The following is a 19,974-nucleotide window of genomic DNA, read 5'->3' on the forward strand; positions in this document are numbered from 1 at the left end:
ATTTCAATGCTTTGAAGGGTGGTTAAAGCTGTGGATTCCACGACTAGCTAACTATACACCGGATCGACTGGAACATAGATTTATTTTGTCCTATTTCCTGAACAGAAACGGTTTGTTACATACAATTTCTCCTCCCGACAGTTGATGATAACTTCTCTGCTCGGTATCATGTTGTAAGTTATTATTATTTGTATATAATATATATTATATATATATATATATATATATAATATATTTGTTTATATTATTTGGCTATATATGTATAGCCTATTATTATTTGATAATGCTGACGAAGGCCACACAGGCCGAAATGCGTTCGTTATCAACGTCAGAGGTAAATTACATTCATATAAAAAGGACATACAATGAGTGCTGGCATTTTCTTCATTTCAACTATTATTACTACACAGAACTGTATTAATAATAATAATAATAATAATAAATAAACGATAGTCACAGTTATAGTTAGTGCACAGCACGGCACAGTAATAGTGGAGAATGGCCCCAAGGCCCAGTTGAAGCAAATGAGGAAATTAATTCAGACGACAACATGAAAGGGTTCACACCTTGATTCCAGCGGAGCCGTCTCTGCCCGGGGGTCCGTCAGATCCAGGGTTTCCCTGTTGTCACGACAACATCACATGTTAATATCAACTCATATCCCAAAATAATATCCCAACATTTAGGCCTGACGTCGAAAGAATATATATTCAAAGATTTGTCCCGCATTTTTTGTATTCATGTATTACACCTCTATCTTATAAACGTTCAAGTGTACCTCGACATTTACTAATTGATACAGAATTCCATGACATGAGTCATGCGGTAGCAGCAACCCTATACGTAGCTGAATCACGATTCTGTCGTGCTCCTACTGTACACAGTATATCTAAAGAGGAACCAAGATAGCAGCAAACATGTGTTACATTATATAGGAAGCACTGTAGCAGCGGGAGGATTTTTAATCAGCTTGATGTGGGCTGAAAGGAAAAGGGGCTTAGGATTCCTTGGGACTAAATAATAGATGAATGAGAAGACAGGGCAAAGACTCTGAGAACATGCATGCTGTGCTTGTGTGCGACGGCTGGACGCACACACGCGCGCTCACGCACACACACACACACACACACACACACACACACACACACACACGCACCTCTCTGCCAGGTTCTCCAGCAGGTCCAGTCAGCCCAGGGGGTCCGACAGGCCCGGAAGGTCCGCGGTCCCCACTCGCACCGGGAGATCCCTGCTTACCAGGCTCACCCTGAGGAGAGGAGAGGAAAGGACAGCTTGGTTATACTTGGTCTCTTTGTTTTTTGATCTCACGTAATACTTAAATGACTCAACAGAACGTGAATAATTCAACAATTCAACAACACAGGGAGTAACTGTTAAAGCTGAAAGCTTTAACTGAAAGCTTAAACTGAAAAGGAAAAAAGGAAAACAAGTCCTAAATGACACAAAGAAAACAGATTTACAATCCTGTAAAAGCGAGATGAGGGAATAAATTGTCTCAGTTTTTAGTGCTTTTCCTATAGTTTTACCCCCAGAGCAGTTTTTTTATATGTGCTTTCCTGTGCTTTAGTTTGAAATGTATCCATTCTACATACTGTGAATACAATTTTCAATCAATCAATCAATCAATCAATCAATCAATCAATCAATCAATCAATCAATCTGTGCATTCAAAAGTACTGTATGGTTCAGCATATCTCTGCTGTCTGGAAGAAACCAACTCCAAAAGAAACGAAGAAAAAAAGAAAGAAAAAGAAACATCCAGCGAGGAGTTAGGAGGTTTTTGTTGAAGTGCTTTGAACCAACACACAGCTGTAAATGGTGTTCAATCAATAGCACTGATTTATGGTCCGGACAGCAACAATATTTTCATATGTAGCACAACAATATGTACTGTATGCTATCGCACGTGTCAAAAAGCCACAATGAAGCAGCCGATAGGGTGACGATATAGTCAAATGATCATTGATCACATGTGGCGTGGCGTCACTTCTTACTGTATGCATCTACGGTGTCTGTGGTTGCCTCGTGGCCTCCCAGTGAACTGTAGCGTGAACACAGAGCCTTCAGAGTGTCAAAGACTCGTAGAATACTCGCCTCTACAAAAACCTCACCGTTATACCTTAACAGACACTGAATATTGCATCATTTTTAAAGCATGTTTGAAGCATCCTTGAGTGACATCTGTGCCACACGTTTCATTTATTTGCGTCATGCGTTCATGTGGCTCGCTGAATGTTTAATGGTGTGGGCACATCCCCGGCCCCCCGACCCCACGCCTGGGAGGGACGCTGAGAGTAGGGACCCTGTGAACGTGTCATCCTGTCAGCAGTCGCATGTCAGAGAGGGAGAGTGGCCCTGACTTGTGCCGTGTCAATTCTCACTTTGACTTTGGTGAGAAGGAGGTGCATTAAGAGTTCAATCCCCTTGTCACAGTATCGAGTGAGACCCAAGATGAATTGTGTGGTTAAACACTTTTACCCTATACCGCCATACCCGGTTTTTGGGGGGAATATATCACTACCGGTGAACGCTTTCAAAACCAAATTCAGAAAACGTAAATATTTAGACAATGTCAGGTCTACGGTTATACAAGCTCACGATGCGTTGTAAAAGCTTTGTGCAGCGGCCATTTTCGCTATTTGTCATATTGACAAAGTATTGAAGGTCTTACTGTAAGTGGTTGACAACAGTGATGTCACTAGAGGACAAGATCCCCACAGTAGAGGGTATGCGCATGCATGTGTGAAGTGAATGGGGAATAGAGTGGCAAATCGAGTGGCAAAGTGACTTGGCAAAGTGAGTTTAATGTCGTTTAATGCAATCAGATATAGGACTGTTCTGTTTGAAAGTATGGGCTATTAAGGCCAGAAAGGTATTTTTTTTGATGATAATGATTTAATCAACAGCAGTATAGTATAGTAAGCAATGGTCTAGTTATAGTGTAAAAGGTTTGGGGGCAGAGGAATAGAATCACAGTAGGCTGACAGTAAAATGTGGTGGGAGCTGTCGGGATCGGGAGTCGAGCCCGCGGCACACTGCCAGACTGGATTACCAGCCACGGTGCCTGGACCGCTGAGCCACGGGCCAGGGGCCAGAGGCCAAGGGTTTTACACTGATTGTGATCCAGGGACAGTGTTGGAAAAGTTACTCAAAAATGGTAATATATTACCTATTACTAGTTACTTTAGAAAAAAAAGTAATATTATTACTTTACATACTACTCCCTGCCAAAGTAACTTGTTACCTGCCTAAGGTAACTTGTTACCAAAATGGGACCTATCTGTTGTTTCCGGGTGGGGATATATGGGCTAAAGCAGTGGTTCCCAAACCTGCCACTTTGTGCGCCGCGTTGTGAGCTTTGTAGATTGGCAATTTTCACTACTTTCTTCTAGTTTAGGAGTTTTGGAATTTGTTAGATTTCTCTTTTATTTCTTCACGAAGTTACTGAATTTCTTTTTATTAGTGTAATTCCTGAAAAGTTTAGCTTTTTTTGGGGAATGATTTTTTTTTAAATGTTTTGAAATAATTAAAAGACCCATAATGGGTCCCGACCATAGACCCCCCCCCCTCCCTCCTGCTATTCATTTCAATGGAAGTTGCTTAGTGTTAGTGATGGCGTTTTGAAGCAGCCAGAAGAACGCTCTATACATTCGCATTTGACCACCACATTTTGGTAGTCAAACCGGTTACTATACTTTGGTCCGACATACCGTTTGTCCGATTGACTACCTACCCCAAACCCTCACCCTATAACCATAACCACGAACACGGGGCAGCACACCTAAACCTAACCCCCAACCCTATCTCCGAGTCGGACCAATGCTCCTTCGAACCAATGATATGTCGGACCAAAGTATGCCTCCCCAGTCAAACCACTACCGAGTGCTCAATGTTAAACCTCAGCTGCTGCTACAGGGTTTCCTCGTGCTAAATGCATGGACCAGCCTGCGGTTCCATGAAGCGGCGGCTTCAACGTTGGCCAGCCTTTCTGGGTTGGCTTGGGTCCCGACCCGGTGTTTGGGAACCAGTGGGCTATAACGATCGGGGTTGTCACGTACAGTCTATTCTTGGCTAGACAGTGGTGGACAGGGACAGACATGTACATGTTGCACAATAGTAGAAAAAAACACTACATTGCTTTTACTGTGAGCTCTGGGAATTGTGTCTGACAACTCAAGCGGAAGAGCATCACATGGGGATGTGTTTCACGCATGAGCCTCTCCAGCAGCGTCTGTGGATCTTCCGTCAGCTGATCCTCTTCTGCAGTATAGGACACATTTGGGCTATTCTCTACCCATCTTCATATAATTGCTCAGCTAAAACCAAATTCTACTCACTGAAACCTTTTGCACACAATAAAGAGTTCTTCTAAAAAAGAATAATAATAATAATTATAATAATTGGCTCTATGTACACAGAATAACTCTTCCTACTTCCGGGCCGCTTCCCTAATTGTTATTAGGTGTTACTAATGCTACTAATTAAGGCTAGCCTCTGCTCCATTTATTGTTCGGTTGTTCTCAAACTTTTTAATTTCAAGGCCCCCCATAACTCAAAGTCACACACCTCTACAGGGCCATTTAGAACCCACTCAAGGGCACTTTGAGACCCACTGGTGTGTAGCAGAGTGTTTCCAGTGAGCCAACACGCACAACAGCAGCACCCTGACTCTGTTTGACCAGAATTTGAACAGAGCCTTCATCAGTATTATCGGCAACACATGTGAAGGAAGTAGGGGAAGGGGCCCCGCAAGTTCTTTCCAAAATGGCGCGTTTGTGCATATAGCCCATTGAGAATAGGTTGAAAATGTAAGGGACTTACGGATGGTCCAGGCAGCCCGGGGAAACCTCTCTCTCCGCGCTGTCCAGGCAGACCCACGATACCACGCTGACCGGCCAGACCCTGAGGACCTGAGGGACCGTCGGGACCCTGGGGGGGACGGAAGGAAGGAAGGGAGAGGAATAGAAAGAGAAGGGAGAGTTTTACTGTGAGGGGTGGAAACATGTTAGGAGTCTAACTTCTGTAAATGTGCTCTTTATATTTTATATTTATGGACTAATTGATCGACACTTTGTTGCTCATTGAATCACCATTTCTTTGGATAATACTTATCATTCCTTTCACGTGAAGAAAATCACACTTTTGTGAAGTGAGGGGCACCTCACTCCTTTGGTATTTATTAGGGTTGTCAAACCGATCCGATCACGTGATCCGAAAAAGCAAAAAATAAATCACACCCTTGTGAAGTGAGGGGCGCTAATATATTAAAGTCTAACTCATGTTGATTAGGTGATGTAATGGTGATGTGAAACAAACGGTGCCAACACAAACATTAAACGCCATTAACAATACAGAGACACTGTGACGTAATGAGGGGCAATGTGACGTAACTTTTCCCTTCATTGTCAATGGCGTTTTTAAAACAAACATTAAATCCTGTATATAGGAAAACGTGATTGGGACATCCCTAGTATTTATATTGTACCGCATGACGTCACATGACGTTTACGGCAGTAAACAAACATTAAAAGTCCATAGACTTGGTTGCCTATATGACGTAGTTTCCCAAAAGCCAAATGTTGGAGGGGCTAGCACCCCTCAAAAAAAACAAAAAACAAATGTACAGTTTAGTGGTATTGTAATGTTACTCTTCAACACAGCATTGTGTTGTAAGAAGCTTCTGTCCTATACTTCCATTCCATTCTATTTTGATGTGTTCCGCTCCTCCTGTCATAATCCTTTATCCCTTATCCCTTATCCTGAGACCGTGCAACTCCCTGCTGCGTCATCCACAGTTCCACACCGATCTAGATCATTGTCAACTCCCCGCCCCGCCTCGCCTCTGATCTACTCTGCGCTACGCGAGCCAAATGCATTCTGGCACGCTGGTCCCGCAGTGTGCCACAGCCTCTCCGATCACTCCAAATCGGTCACGCCGTGTTGATTCCGTTGACTGATACTATGACAAAAAAGGTCTTTTAGGGTCACATTCTCAGCCTAATACTTCGGTGGACTCGATGCGAACCTTAAGTGTTTTAGTCTTAGTCAACAAAGCACTGGTTCCAATGGACCGACCGACGTTTTCTATTACTTTTGTGTCACACTGTGTGTATGACGACCTAGGGCAGGTTTCTAAGGTTTCTGACGTTTACGGTTCATGGTCTGAAGGACAGTCCCTATACTGTAGACGGAAGGATGTCTCGACACAGTCTTGGCTGCTTGAGCGTTGAATCATCCCGAGATGTGCTTTCAATCACGCTGTGATAAGCGGCTGACACATGGAACGTTACAGTGGAGGCATGGGGGAAGAGAGCTTTCGCTTCCCATTATAAGGCTGTCTATCACCTGAGCTGCAGTCTTAACCCATTTTGGGCGGTGACCCATTTTGGCGTTAGCGTCATGTCGTGCTTTAGCTATTGAAAAATAGCAGATCTACGAGTAGGTCTGCTATTTTTTTTTTTAATCGTAGCTGCGACTGACATGGAAGATTTTTCTTTTTTAATCTGATCTCAGGTCAGAATGGAAAACTGTCAGGATGTATAGAAGACATTTTTAGAATCTGATCTCAGGTCAGAATGGGTTATAAGGCCCTGATGGCAGGCTGGGAAGCGCCGGTGACGCTCGCATCCATGACGCGCGTGCTGACTCACTCACTAGTGATTATAAAAGAAAGAAAATAATGTCCCACTGACTCGAAAGGTACTGAAGCACACTGTGCTCTTCTTCTCTGGTATTATACGCCTGCACTCCGAGATATATATTTATATTTGCTTTTTTCTCCTCTTCTTCTCCTGACCCATATTATTTTTTTGCCATTTCTACAGGTCTACAGATTTGATGGCTCCAATGTGTGTCATTCGGGGAAAAAAAGAAATGGGTCTGACGGTCAATGACTGACGTATACACTGATAGCGAGGCTGATTGCGTCCATGACACGTGAAATTGCCACATGTGGACTGACGGAACGATTGGACATATAATAATAAGAGAACATGCACTGTAAAGAGTCATTCCTTTGGCTCTTCCGAAGTAAGTGACTGACCATGTCCATCGAGGCTGTCTAATGTAAGGCTTGCGACTGAATGTTTGTGTCGCGTAGGAGCGCCTGTGTGTGTGTGTGTGTGTGTGTGGCAAATGGTGTAACACTTAGGGTCGTCACAATTAGTACATAATCGTCTAATCGCCATAGTTTGAGATAATCGCCATTCTTTTTTTGGCATAATCGTTTCCATGTTGAAAAATGGCTATACATTTTCAACAACAAAAAAAACACAACCGCAATTATTTGTGTGATAATTAATCGTCAACTTAAATGCGTAATGGTGACAGTCCTAAATGACAGTGCTACTTGTATTGTGGAGAGCTCCTCTATTTTCCCCATACTGTACACGTTTTCTAACCGTGTATTTGATGATTTCCTTTTTTTGTGTATATTTGTGACAATTTCTGACTGAGGCTATATAAGCTCATGAATCAATCAAAGCCACTTACGGGGGGACCGTCCTCTCCGGAGTCGCCCTTCTCTCCGGAGGTACCGGCGGGGCCGCGGAGGCCGGCGTCACCCTGTCGGCCCGGGGGCCCGCCGTCTCCTCTCACGCCCTTGGGGCCGTCTTTGCCAGGGGGGCCCGCGGGACCGGAGGGGCCGGGGTTACCCTGCATGGGGAGAGAAAGTTATAGGGTGCAACCGTTAATACGGGGTATACGTTCTCTTTCTGCCCCAGCCAAGAAGCAAAAGGTTTGGAATTGAATGTTTTTTATTAACCCATTCTGAACGGGAACCCATTTTGGTGTTAGCATCATGTTATGCTTTAGCTATTGAAAAATAGCAAATCTACAAGCTCATAGCGCGCCACCGAGTGGCGCGCTACGAGCTTGTAGGTCTGCTATTTTTGAAAAATCAAAGAACGACTGACATTTTTAGAATCTGATCTCAGGTCAGAATGGGTTAATCAGACCAGTGTTTGTCCAGTGGAAACCTCGTATGAATCTGATCTCAGGTCAGAATGGGTTAAGCAGTGTTTTCCCAAACGTTTTAGCCCCGAGATCCAAATAGAGACATTTTTAATGTCTTCCCCCGGGAACCCAAACTAGTGAAAATAGCAGTCCCAAACGGGCAAACATTTTTTGGGGTCTCGAGCTGAAAAGTTTGGGAATCACTGCTGTAGTATGATCAAGTAGGGCTAGGGTTAATTAATGAAGGAAAAAACACAAACATTATTATTATAAAAGGTATAAAAACAATATTATGACAGGTTAAAAAGGTTGCGTGAACTTACATTGGGACCGGGAGGTCCGACTCGTCCAGCAGCACCAGGGAAGCCAGTGGCACCCTGAACAAGGAGACACACAGAAACAAAACAAACACCCACCAAAACCATCAGAAGTGTCCCAAAATGTTGCCTGAAATAATCCCACGGTCAAAGGAAAAGTCACACGAAACACTAGAGAAGCGTCAAAATGGTAATGCTCGATTCTTGCTCAAAATGTGTGAATATCGATTTTACTCCGCAAAGAATCGAGATGACGATTCTCTTTTTATTCCCATCAAAATAATGTATTGTCTTTAGTCTGTAGTGTAGTTGCTGAACATTACTACGTTCCAAAATGTGTCACCTGGAGCCAACTACTGTGGCTTTTTAAACGGACAAACATCAAAGTGTTTGACTTGAACCTCAGAGTAACTCAAATGAATCGGACGAGCCAACTAGTGCTGCACGACTCTCGCTCACATTTAGAAAGGAGATTGCACACAGTAGGTGTCTGAATCTTTTGTGATTAATTGTGCAGCACTACGTCAAAATGACAGTAATAATAAGGATCTCATTACTGAAGATCAAAAGTTTAACACTTACGGGAGGTCCTTGAGCACCGCGAGCACCTTTAGGTCCAGAAACACCAGTGGGACCCTGCAATAGAAAACACTTCTGTTACTGTCTGATATATCAGTTATTTTCTATTAAAATATATATATATATAAATAAGTCCCCTGTAGATAGGGGACAAAAAATGTCTTATGATATTTACTCAACTAAAACTAGACTAACGTTTCAGATGACAAAACAAAATAATGACTAAAACGGAATTGAATGTTATTCAAAAGCCTGACTAAACTAAATCAAACTATTGCTGTCAAAATCAACACTGCACTTACAATTACAATTTACAACGTAATGCAGAGCAAAGCAAAGGTACTATGTTTAGCCAGGGTAACTGTACTAAGAACTAAGAACAAGAAGTTGTTTACAGCCAGGCCCTGCTCATAGAACATTTCATGGTAGGCCTTGCTCAAGGGCACTTCAGCGGTGGCAATTTTAACGTGGCGGTCCGGGGATACGAACTGGCGACCTTCCGGTATCAAGACCGCTCCGCGAACCGTTCGGCCACCGCTGACCCCTTTACAGTAAGCAAGAACAACCCAATGGTAATACATCAAATAGTACGCACCGCAGGTCCTGGGGCACCGGATGGTCCCTGGGGTCCAGGGGCGCCGGCGTCACCCTTCTGTCCGCCCTCTCCCTGGTCTCCCTTCATTCCAGGCTGACCGTCAGCACCCTGGCAGGAGAAGATGGTAAACAGTTTTACAACCCGCCCGTCTGCGCTGAAATTAATTTCATTACTAAAATAAAGAAAAAATTAAAAAAGAAAAGAAAAGAAAACTAAAGTAATCTATAAAGCGGGTGCTTTTCTGAAAAATGTCCTTCCGCCGTTTAAATAAGTAATGCCTTGTCGAGAGTTAAATAAATGATGATGACAATGGGAGAGTCGGACATCGTTGTGATGTCAGAACAGGCCCAGCTCCGTCTGTGTCCCTTTTATGGAGTTCTGTGTCAGGCATGCCCAAATATAGAGTCTATGCAGATGTCAGAACATCCATTGTGAGTTCTGTGTCAGGCATGCCCAAAATATGAAGTGTCAGAACAGGCCAGCTCCATATATGGAGATATAAGGGGTGATCAGGTCCAGAGCCCGGGCAGAGGCTTTTGTGCTGGTTCTGGACAACCGGCTATCCGACGGACTTGACACCCAGGCACTGCACTCCCTGTGGTGGTGTGCGGTTCTCGAGTTACGTGGATTACAGACGTACACACGTACACACGTACGTCGTACGTACGTACACACAGAGACTTGGTGCATTTATAGATACCGGTAGATGATGATGACAATGGCAGAGCTTAGGCCGGTCACAATTCACCATTTGTCAGCCTGATTCTGATTGGTCCCTAACTGACCAACCAGAAGGCTCTTTCTGCCTTGTTCCGCCCTGGTTCCACCTTTGTTTATGTTCAATTTGCTAAAACATCATTTTTGGAAAAAACTAAAAACAAACATGATATGCCCGGTCACCATGCTGCTACCTGTGATGATCCTTTTAACGGACACCAAGTTTAAAATGAGAATTGAACGCACAGAATATCAACACGAAGCAACTGAAAAACAACGTTATTTCAATGGCAGTGGATGGCGAGAAAGGACTTTTGTCCAACCACGAAACGGAAACCGGAATTGACAAAGGGCGAATTGCCTAATCACAGTTATTTGAGATAATCCCTTTTTTTCCCCCTTTTGCATAATTGAGTACCACAGACGAAAAACTGTCCAAATTTCATTCTGACCCCTCCACGAAAAGGCCTCGTTGTCCTGAACCCTTATCTATCATTTATACATTATGGATCAATAGTGTGGACTTAGACTGTTTTTCGTCTGGGGCATTCAATTGTCAATCAAACAATAGCAGAAATAGCAGATACAAATACAAATTGTAATGTTCCAATGTTCAATACGATACAATACAACACAATTAAATGGGATGCTATTGTTTGCCGTGGTGAGTTTTATTCTTCTGGTGATGTACTTACTGGGGGTCCAGCGAAGCCAGCAGGTCCATGAGGTCCGTTCTCACCCCGGTCACCCTGAAAGACGAGGAAACAGCAGACATAGAGAGGTCAGACATGGAATTAAGCTAAAATAAGATCTCAAGACTGAAAATGTTAAACGATGATGTTTCAGGCCGAGCCAGCTGAAGAAATCACAGATTTGGAGGTTGCCTTTATGACATTTCTGAGACCACTCGTGTTTCTGGAAGATGCTTCTAAACTTTGTATTGTATTGCTGGTTTTTTCATCACTTCAAATACTCTTTCATCTTAAAATAACTAATGACTGAAAATAGCCGATCAGATTGCTATTTTTGTTGCGCCAGCATGCTTTCCCAGAAGACACGCTTGGCTTTCTATGGAATCCAAATGACTGAAATCAGTCGTGGTGACTGAGAACTTTAATCCATGGGTCAGAGAGATGAGCCTACTGTAAAGACCAAACCACACCAATGGGTCGAGACTAGGCATGTAACGATAATAATATCGTATATCGATATTAATCCCGACGATATGAATCGATTCGAATCGATCGATTAAAAAAATAATAAAAAAAGAACTTTCAGTAGTAGAGCACTGTAGAGGGGAGCTGTGTGTGTGTGTGACTGTAGAGGGGAGCTGTGTGTGTCTGTGACTGTAGAGGGGAGCTGTGTGTGTCTGTGACTGTAGAGGGGAGCTGTGTGTGTCTGTGACTGTAGAGGGGAGCTGTGTGTGTCTGTGACTGTAGAGGGGAGCTGTGTGTGTCTGTGACTGTAGAGGGGAGCTGTGTGTGTGTGTGTGTGTCTGTGACTGTGCCCGGGTGATGATGGTCGTTGATGCTCATCAAGGAAGGCAATTATGTTTCTGCACCGTCAAAAGTAATGCTACTTCTTTTGCGATGTAGTTAAATAAAACATCTCAAGGGGGAAGATAAATTATATAAAATTTTTAAAAAACGGTAATTTTTCTTTATAATATAATATATTCTTTAATATCGTGAAAAATGGTATCGTGAGTTGAGTGAATCGTTACATGCCTAGTCGAGACGCAACAGCGTGCGGTGCGTCTACATGCAACGTTTGGTTGGCAAGGAGTTGCATCAGGCGCGGCGAGTCTTTAACCCATTCTGACCTGGCACCCATTTTGGTGTCAGCATCATGTTATGCTTTAGCTATTGAAAAATAGCAGATCTACAAGCTCATAGCGCGCCACCGAGTGGCGCGCTACGAGCTTGTAGGTCTGCTATTTTTGAAAAATTCGAAGAACGACTGACATTTTTAGAATCTGATCTCAGGTCAGAATGGGTTAATCAGACCAGTGTGTGTCCAGTGGAAACCTCGTATGAATCTGATCTCAGGTCAGAATGGGTTAATGAAGTATTTCCAATTTTCAGCACTTCTGCTCCACTACATCTCAGGGGCAAATATTGTACTTTTACATTTTAGTTACTAGTTACTTTGCAGATTTGGATTATTATTAAAAAACATTTGAAAATATCAGATCTACATGCTCGTAAATCAAGCTTGTGTAGATCTCTTCTTTTCAAAGGATTTTTTTTACACATTTGAAAAACTCTTTTGTACTTTTACTCAAACTTAAATTTGGAATACTTCTACTTGTAACACTCCATATAATTATTTGTATAGACTACAAGTATATGGAGTTCCAAATACTTCCAAATAGAAATACTACAAGTTGTAGTATTTCTATACATTGGCCGTATTGATACTTTTACTTAAGGTGAAGCGTACTTACCGGAGCCCCGCGGGCACCAGGAGAGCCCGATGGACCAGAGGGACCAGATTCACCCTGGAAGGGAAGAGACACTTTTAAAAGATGTACATTAGCATGCTAGCCGTTCATTATACTACTAGTAGGTCTAGTAAGTAGCCTTGCCGAGCCATGAGGCCCCATAGGGCAGGAGCCTATCTCCTGTTTCTGTAGCGTGAGGCGTACAAGTACACCCCCTGGACATGCCGCTAGTATGTCGCAGGGACTTATACCCCCAATCCAACACTTGATGCTAAGTGTCAAGCAGGGATGCACTGGGTCCCATTATTTAGAGTCTTTGGTATGACCCGGCCGGGTCCCAGTCTCAGGGCGGACACTCTAACCACAAGGCCATACTGAGCTGGTTACAGTGGGTCTGGCCTCCTTTTGATAAAACGCTGCCGATATAGCTACAGTCAGTGTTTGACTCTACTATAAAATAAATATATAGTATTTTTTATTATTTAAAAAAGCAGGTTGAAATGGTCACCTTCTCTCCGTTGGGGCCACCAGGTCCAGGGGGTCCGATGGGACCAGTGAGACCCTATGGAAGAAATGAAAAGGTTAACACTGATGAAACGCTGACACTGAATGTATGCTGGAAACAATCAAATAAAATAAAATCATACATAGGGAGAAGCATCATTTTGACTTTTAGAAGCCAGCACAAATATGGCAGCGTCACTGCCATATGAGACATGAATACCGTGTGTTCATATAAAACAAAATCAGTCACAACAAGATGTGTTTATATTGGCCACATGTTTGTTAATGCAGCTGTAAACGGACATTAAAAGTCCATAGACTTGGTCACGTTTAGTGCATAGACTTGGCTGCCATTCGATTTTTTGTGGAAACGTGCTCTAAACAAGCATTCAAAGTCATTGAAATTAAGTTGGCGTAAGAAGTTACTAAGTACTTGGCGTAAGAAGTTAGTAAGAAATTACTTGGCGTGATTTCAATAGCCAGGCATTGGAGGCGCTATAGCGCCCCTCAACAACTATTAACACGTAGATGTATTCGACGCTGTACTGTATGTAAGTTGGCTTTACTGACGCGCCGGGGGTCTCATTAAAACACAAAAACACACAAAATGACAAGGACTCACTCTTCCGCCATCTTTGCCGGCAGCGCCCTCGGGTCCTTTCTCACCATTGTCACCCTAGATGTGACACACAGGGGACAAAAGACGGTTACAGATTGGCCCACAGTTCAATGGGACCACAATCATGTGACGAAACCGTCACCGTACAACAACATGAGTAAACCCATAAACAATGTTATTTGATGGCTTGATTTGCCCATGTGCAATGGTGTAGAGTTACTATACATTTACTCAAATACTGCACTTTTTACTTTAATGGAGTATTTCCAATTGTCAGTACTTCTACCCCACTACATTTCAGAGGCAAATATTGTACTCACTCCACTACGATTATTTGAAGACTAGTTACTTATTATTTAGTTACTAGTTACTTTGTAGATTTGAATTATTAGTACAAAACATTAACATTAACCACTTCAGCGTTTATGGCCATTTGAAAATAGATGATACCTATAGGACATTCAGCATAATGAGTACTTTTACCTTTGTACTAAAAGTATACAGTATTTAGATACCAACACCTTTGTACTTTTGTACTCAAGTAAAATTTGGAATTCCTATTCTTTTCTATAGAGCACCGAAGTCTGACATCAATATCGGTAGAGAGGGTGCGATCCTTTTACTTAAAGTAAAAGTCAAGTGTTACTCACTCTGTCTCCCTTGGGTCCGGAGATGCCGGAGGCACCTCTCTCTCCGGGCATGCCCTGGAGTCCAGGTGGTCCCTGGGCCCCTGAACCACCGGCGGGGCCAATGGCTCCCTGTCATGGAGGAGGGGAGACAAAACATGAATACAAAACATTGAGATATAATAACAGACTTTTTAGTGTTTCTTTTGTGCTTTTTAGTTTTCTTTTCCATTTGGTTCGTTTCTAAAAAATGGATGAATAAAAATGTTAGTGAAAAAAAAAAAAAAAAAAACATTGAGATAGAGAGAGAGAGAGACTGTCCCTATTCTTCAACAACACCCATATACAGTACAGTGTGTTCTTTACTGTAGAGCACTGTTTTCAACCCTTTTCATACCAAGGTCCATTACAGTTCGTGAAAGTTGCCCTTAGATGTAATGTTCTATTTTAATTTCAAGTTTTAATTAGGAACAAATTTAGAAACTTTAGAAACTTTAGAACTTCAAAGCAAACAATATTGAAATCACGAGACTGAGACTTCCGTCATTTGGTATTCCGCCCGTCATTACTCCCCAGGCGGTAGACAGCTGTAATCAGTGAGACAGTATACCGACACTCTATCGACCATAATAAAGATCTCACCGCAGGGCGCCTGCCGCTGCCATTACTCTCACACTGTTCTACAGTAGCTAAAGGCGGAGATGTGTCCCCACCACTGTCACAATCACTGTCACCAATCGCCACCGTGTCTAGACTCTAATCCCGTGGCCATAACCTTCACAGCTTGTTCTGTGAACCGTCCAGCCTTCTCTGAATCATCGGGATAAGAGCCTCTTTCTTCTTTTCTTTATCTCTGTACTCTAGTTATTATAACCACATGCTTTTAGGGAACATTTTTCTTGACATTTCGAAGCTTTTTGAAGGTCTGTCTGTCTGTCTGGTTTGTTGACAAGGAAAAGTTGGCCACAAGTTTAAATACATTTTGCGCAATATATATATTTTGTGACACTATCAGCGCGAATCGACAGAAACGGCAGTGCTGCTTTTCTAGGAGTGTAATTGCTTTCTTGAATGTACTTTATCAGATAGCCTTAAGAGGAAATTGCCGTCCCGACGAACGCCCCATCTGATCTATTTTCTTCATAACGCATCAATGTCTTGACGTCTTGATGATGGTCAAATGTAGCATGGAGTCTTATGGACCAGTGTTAATTTTGACAGAAAAGTTTGTTTTAGTCATAGTCTTTTGAATTCACTTTCATTCAGTTTTAGTCATATTTTTTAGTGTCTTTTTTAGTCTGTAAATCTACAGTTGACTTAGTCGACTAAAATGTCGTAATGGCATCAATTTGGTTGCTGTGACACGTTGTGAGCTTGTAGATCTGCCATTTTCAGCATGCAACCAAGCATAAAATTACTTTTGTGTCATTTAGTTCTCTTCTCCACTAGTCCCTCCCTAGCATTTTAGTCTAGTCTGTTGATGAAATTGTATATTTGACTAAATATATATTTAGTCTTAGTCATCATTGCTTAGTTTTTATTCAGTTTTCGTCAGTGGAAAAGAAAAAAGGTAGTTGACGAACATTTGTGGTCATAGTTTTAAATGGACACTAGTATGGACGGACTCACCTTGGGTCCATCGGTTCCGGGAGTTCCGGGCAGACCGCGGGGTCCCTGCAGACCCTGAGGACCGGCACCTCCTCGCTCTCCTGGGAATCCTCGCTCGCCCTACACCGACACACACACACACACACACAGGATGGATGATTAGCAACAGTGGTGGACAGTAACTAAGTACTGTAATGTACATTTACTTAAGTACTGTACTTGAGTGCCATTTGGAGGTATAGATTTGGAGAGAGATGCTTACCCTGGGTCCAGTAGCACCAGCAGCCCCGCCCTCTCCAGGAACGCCCTGCAATGAGAGAGAGAGAGAGAGAGAGAGAGAGAGAGAGAGAGAGAGAATTCAGAATTTAGATGAGATTGGATTCATGTATTGAAATGTACCGCAGCCTCTATGACCTATCTAAGTGCAAAGATGTTTATTTCAGGCTGTGTATGTCTGTCTGTCTGTCTGTCTGTCTGTCTGTCCGTTTAAGCACGGCATGTGATGTAATAATGTTCTCATCATCATCATCATCATCATCATGAAAGGTGCCGCTCAATTCACACAAGTGTAATTTGTTTTTGGCCTAAAGTTCTGACGAACTGTCAAATTAATGCTAATCTGGTTCTTACCATATCTCCAGGCTTGCCTCCCTCACCAGGGGGGCCAGGGGGACCGGGAAGACCCTGCGCACAGGCAAAGGAAACAGAAACATTGTCATTTTGAGAGATAAACCACAGCGATTGATTCATTAGACATTGCATTCCATCAACGTCGATATGAATACAGGTGGACGGACTATGAAACTCACCTGGAAGCCAGAAGGTCCAGGCTGTCCTTGCTCGCCTCTCTCTCCAGCAGGGCCCTAAATGGAGGCAGAGACAAACTCACAGTCAACTACTATGCAATCTATACAGTATGAACATATAAGTGACCGAGTTTCACCTGTATCTCAGAAGTGGTTGATATACAAAAAAAAAGGCTTTTATTATAAATCCAGTAATTGATTACGATATATTCCATGTTCCATACAGTAATTATATAAAATGCTACAGTGCTAGTATTCATTTTCACAATTCATGTCATGACGAAAGGCGAGCCGTGTTCTACTGTAATAGCCACGCGAAAAGTCTTCATACGTAAACTACTGTACATGTACTGTAGGTAGGTAGGTACAACAGACATGCTTTCAAGTCTGTCAACAACATGTGTGTGTGTGTGTGTGTGTGTGTGTGTGTGTGTGTGTGTGTGTGTGTGCAGGAGGCATGCTGGCTATCACCAAGGCCAGCCTGAACAAATTGCCAAATTGCCTGCATTGCCTGCAACAGACTGGTTGGATGATAAGATCACTGCTGGAGCTATGAGGCAGGATTAGTGTGATGTTAGAATATCCCATTTTGGGTGGGAAGTCCCATTTTGGTGTTAGCTATTGAAAAATAGCAGATCTACAAGCTCATAGCGCGCCACCGAGTGGCGCGCTACGAGCTTGTAGGTCTGCTATTTTTGAAAAATCGAAGAGCGACTTGACATAGAAGACTTTTTTTTAAATCTGATCTCAGGTCAGAATGGAAAACTGGCAGGATGTAGAAGACATTTTTTTTTAATCTGATCTCAGGTCAGAATGGGTTAGTGTGATGTTAGAATATACACACCGCAGGGCCGGGAGGTCCAGCTGCACCGGTCTCTCCATCTTTACCAGGCAGACCCTATAAGGAGAGGAGGGGGGGGGGGGGGGGGGTAGAGAGACATCAATATTGAGGTCAGAGGCCATGCTAGTATTCACTACACAGAAGACTGACGGTTGTAACTCGACGTATCAACGCTATTATCCGATGTGACAGAGCCATTATTAGAGGTGTAGTGAAGTGGCGTCACAGGACAAAATTGCCCACTTAATGGCAATAAAGGCAGCGTGTGTCATCATCACGCTGTGTCAGCGTGTGTCCATCATCTGATCTCTACGCTATAGCTCGTTAAGTGCAGTGCGTGTTCGAACACAAGATGTCGTCACTCTTAAGACGTGGAAACGCTGGCGACATAAAGCGTCTGTCTGGACGGGGCTAGTTATTATCGATGCTTGTCCTCAAAAATCACTGTAGAACAGATGGCATATATCTTGCCCCTTATCTCTAAACGTATTTACCATTTTTTTTACTATTACGAAAAACATAGTAGTTCCAATAGCCGATCTACAAGCTCATCTACAAGCTTTAAAAAAAAAAATCAAGATAGTAAAATATGGCATATATGGTTTATGGATGAAGGGTAAGGCACGCCCCAAGATAGGGCCATATGGGTTTTATGCCGTTCAGACGATGGGTTTCATGGGTAAGTCTCCCATTGGCTGCCTTAGACTCAGAGGCAGCCTAGAGACGAGGCAACCAATCATAAAAAAAGTGTCCAGTACGGTCGCTACTACTAGAGGTAGTAGCAAATGTAGGCACCTGGCAAAAAAAACATGTTTTGATCCAACGTAGTTATTATTTAGTCCTCAAGCTCCTGTTAACACATTTTGATTGGTTTGATACTGATAAAACCCACAGCATTTTTCAAGAGCTACAGTTTAAGATAACGGTTCAAAGCTAAGGCGACACAGATGTGTTCCAGGTCTCAATGGGTTTAAGTGAGCGATCCACAGTGACAGGAGGATGAAGGGGTTACTCACCCTCAGTCCAGGCGCGCCGAGCAGTCCCTTCTCACCACCCTTACCAGGCTCACCCTAGGAGGACAGAGACACAATGCTGCCGTTAGTCACAAAACACCAATTACAATTTATACAATTTAGGCACGTAGCAGACGCTCTTAATCCAGAGAGATTTACAGTAAGCAAGAACAACACGTGGTAATACATCAAATACATGAAAAAAAGAATCATATAGAATCATAAGTAAGCAAAGAACAGTGGAATATCTATGAAACTATGAGTATACACAGTAGAGTGTTATGTCTACATACAATGCTACAGTATCTAATTTACATAAATTGAGCCTTTGCATACGCCTGTAAGTTCGCCAAGGCTATGGCAAGTGCTATGGCAAGTGCCACAATGGAGTTTGAAGAGGTGGGTTTTCAGACTACAGGTTTTCAGAGTTATAGGCTACTCCACTACATTTATTCGGCTATAGTTACTTTGTAGATTATAATTACAAAACGTACACCCCGAACGGCCGGGGTTATTTAATCCATTAAATCAGAGCGCCCAGCAATTTTATGAATATAGCACATTCAGCGACGGACCGGATGCTATCCCGGATGTAGCTGAAGTAGCTCGATGTAGCCGAAACACTCTCGATGCGATCGACAACAACGGGAGGTATGATTAATTCTAACGCAACTAGCGACGGGACCGCGATGGGCCGTCTAACACGTAATCTTTTCTTAGAACGGAATTATTTAGAACAAGAGTTATTCATGTTTTAAGATTTACGGTCTCAACGGCTAAAATGGGGGTGGTGGGGACATTTTACATCATACTTTTTACGTGAGTAAAACATTTTTCCACCACTGCAAACCGCAGAAAGCTGAGAGGAGAGAAAAAATACATTGATGTGTGTGTGGCTGGCAGGCCACTGATTAATGGCAGCAGTCTTACAATGTAAGACCAGCTGTAATGAATTATTCTAACTGATTAATTAATCAGTTAGATCCTCTATAGGGTCTATACTTAGTAAAACTAGACCTCTTTGCCAAAAATAGCGTCACAATGTGACACGCTGTGATCGTGTAGATTGGCTATCTTTAACGATTGTCCCCCCAACAGAATAGCGTTGCTGGGTATTCAAGTGATTAAAATGTAATTACCCTCACTTCACACACCTGTGTGAAGTGAGGGGTGCTCTTATATCATCATGACATCATCTCATTCCGGCCAATCACAATTTGCGTCCTCACTTTTGTCTTCAATGTTTGTGTTCGCACAAACACTCAAAAACTGGCCATTCATTATCAATGCATTCAAAGCTCGACACCCTCAGAAATTAGGAGGTGTAAGTATTTC

General features: G+C 42.8%; 1 protein-coding gene across 2 annotated transcripts in view; it reads right to left on the bottom strand.

Annotated features, from left to right (window-relative positions):
* LOC308324835 (uncharacterized protein) overlaps positions 1-19,974 on the bottom strand; it is an 80,918-nt gene that overhangs the window by 8,614 nt on the left and 52,330 nt on the right. For both annotated transcript variants that reach the window (XM_080777144.1, XM_080777145.1), the window contains 18 exons: positions 18,643-18,696; positions 17,630-17,683; positions 16,789-16,842; positions 16,610-16,663; positions 16,242-16,286; positions 16,001-16,099; positions 14,396-14,503; positions 13,749-13,802; positions 13,131-13,184; positions 12,626-12,679; positions 10,875-10,928; positions 9,463-9,570; positions 8,871-8,924; positions 8,295-8,348; positions 7,510-7,671; positions 4,840-4,947; positions 1,157-1,264; positions 567-620 (listed from right to left, as the gene is read on the bottom strand). In XM_080777144.1, the coding sequence (XP_080633270.1) occupies positions 567-620; positions 1,157-1,264; positions 4,840-4,947; positions 7,510-7,671; positions 8,295-8,348; positions 8,871-8,924; positions 9,463-9,570; positions 10,875-10,928; positions 12,626-12,679; positions 13,131-13,184; positions 13,749-13,802; positions 14,396-14,503; positions 16,001-16,099; positions 16,242-16,286; positions 16,610-16,663; positions 16,789-16,842; positions 17,630-17,683; positions 18,643-18,696 (1,332 nt within the window). The remainder of the gene's footprint in view (positions 1-566; positions 621-1,156; positions 1,265-4,839; positions 4,948-7,509; positions 7,672-8,294; positions 8,349-8,870; positions 8,925-9,462; positions 9,571-10,874; positions 10,929-12,625; positions 12,680-13,130; positions 13,185-13,748; positions 13,803-14,395; positions 14,504-16,000; positions 16,100-16,241; positions 16,287-16,609; positions 16,664-16,788; positions 16,843-17,629; positions 17,684-18,642; positions 18,697-19,974) is intronic.

Source organism: Protomyctophum bolini, assembly GCF_963924005.1.
Source record: "Protomyctophum bolini genome assembly, chromosome: 2".
Classification (NCBI taxonomy): Eukaryota; Metazoa; Chordata; class Actinopteri; order Myctophiformes; family Myctophidae; genus Protomyctophum; species Protomyctophum bolini.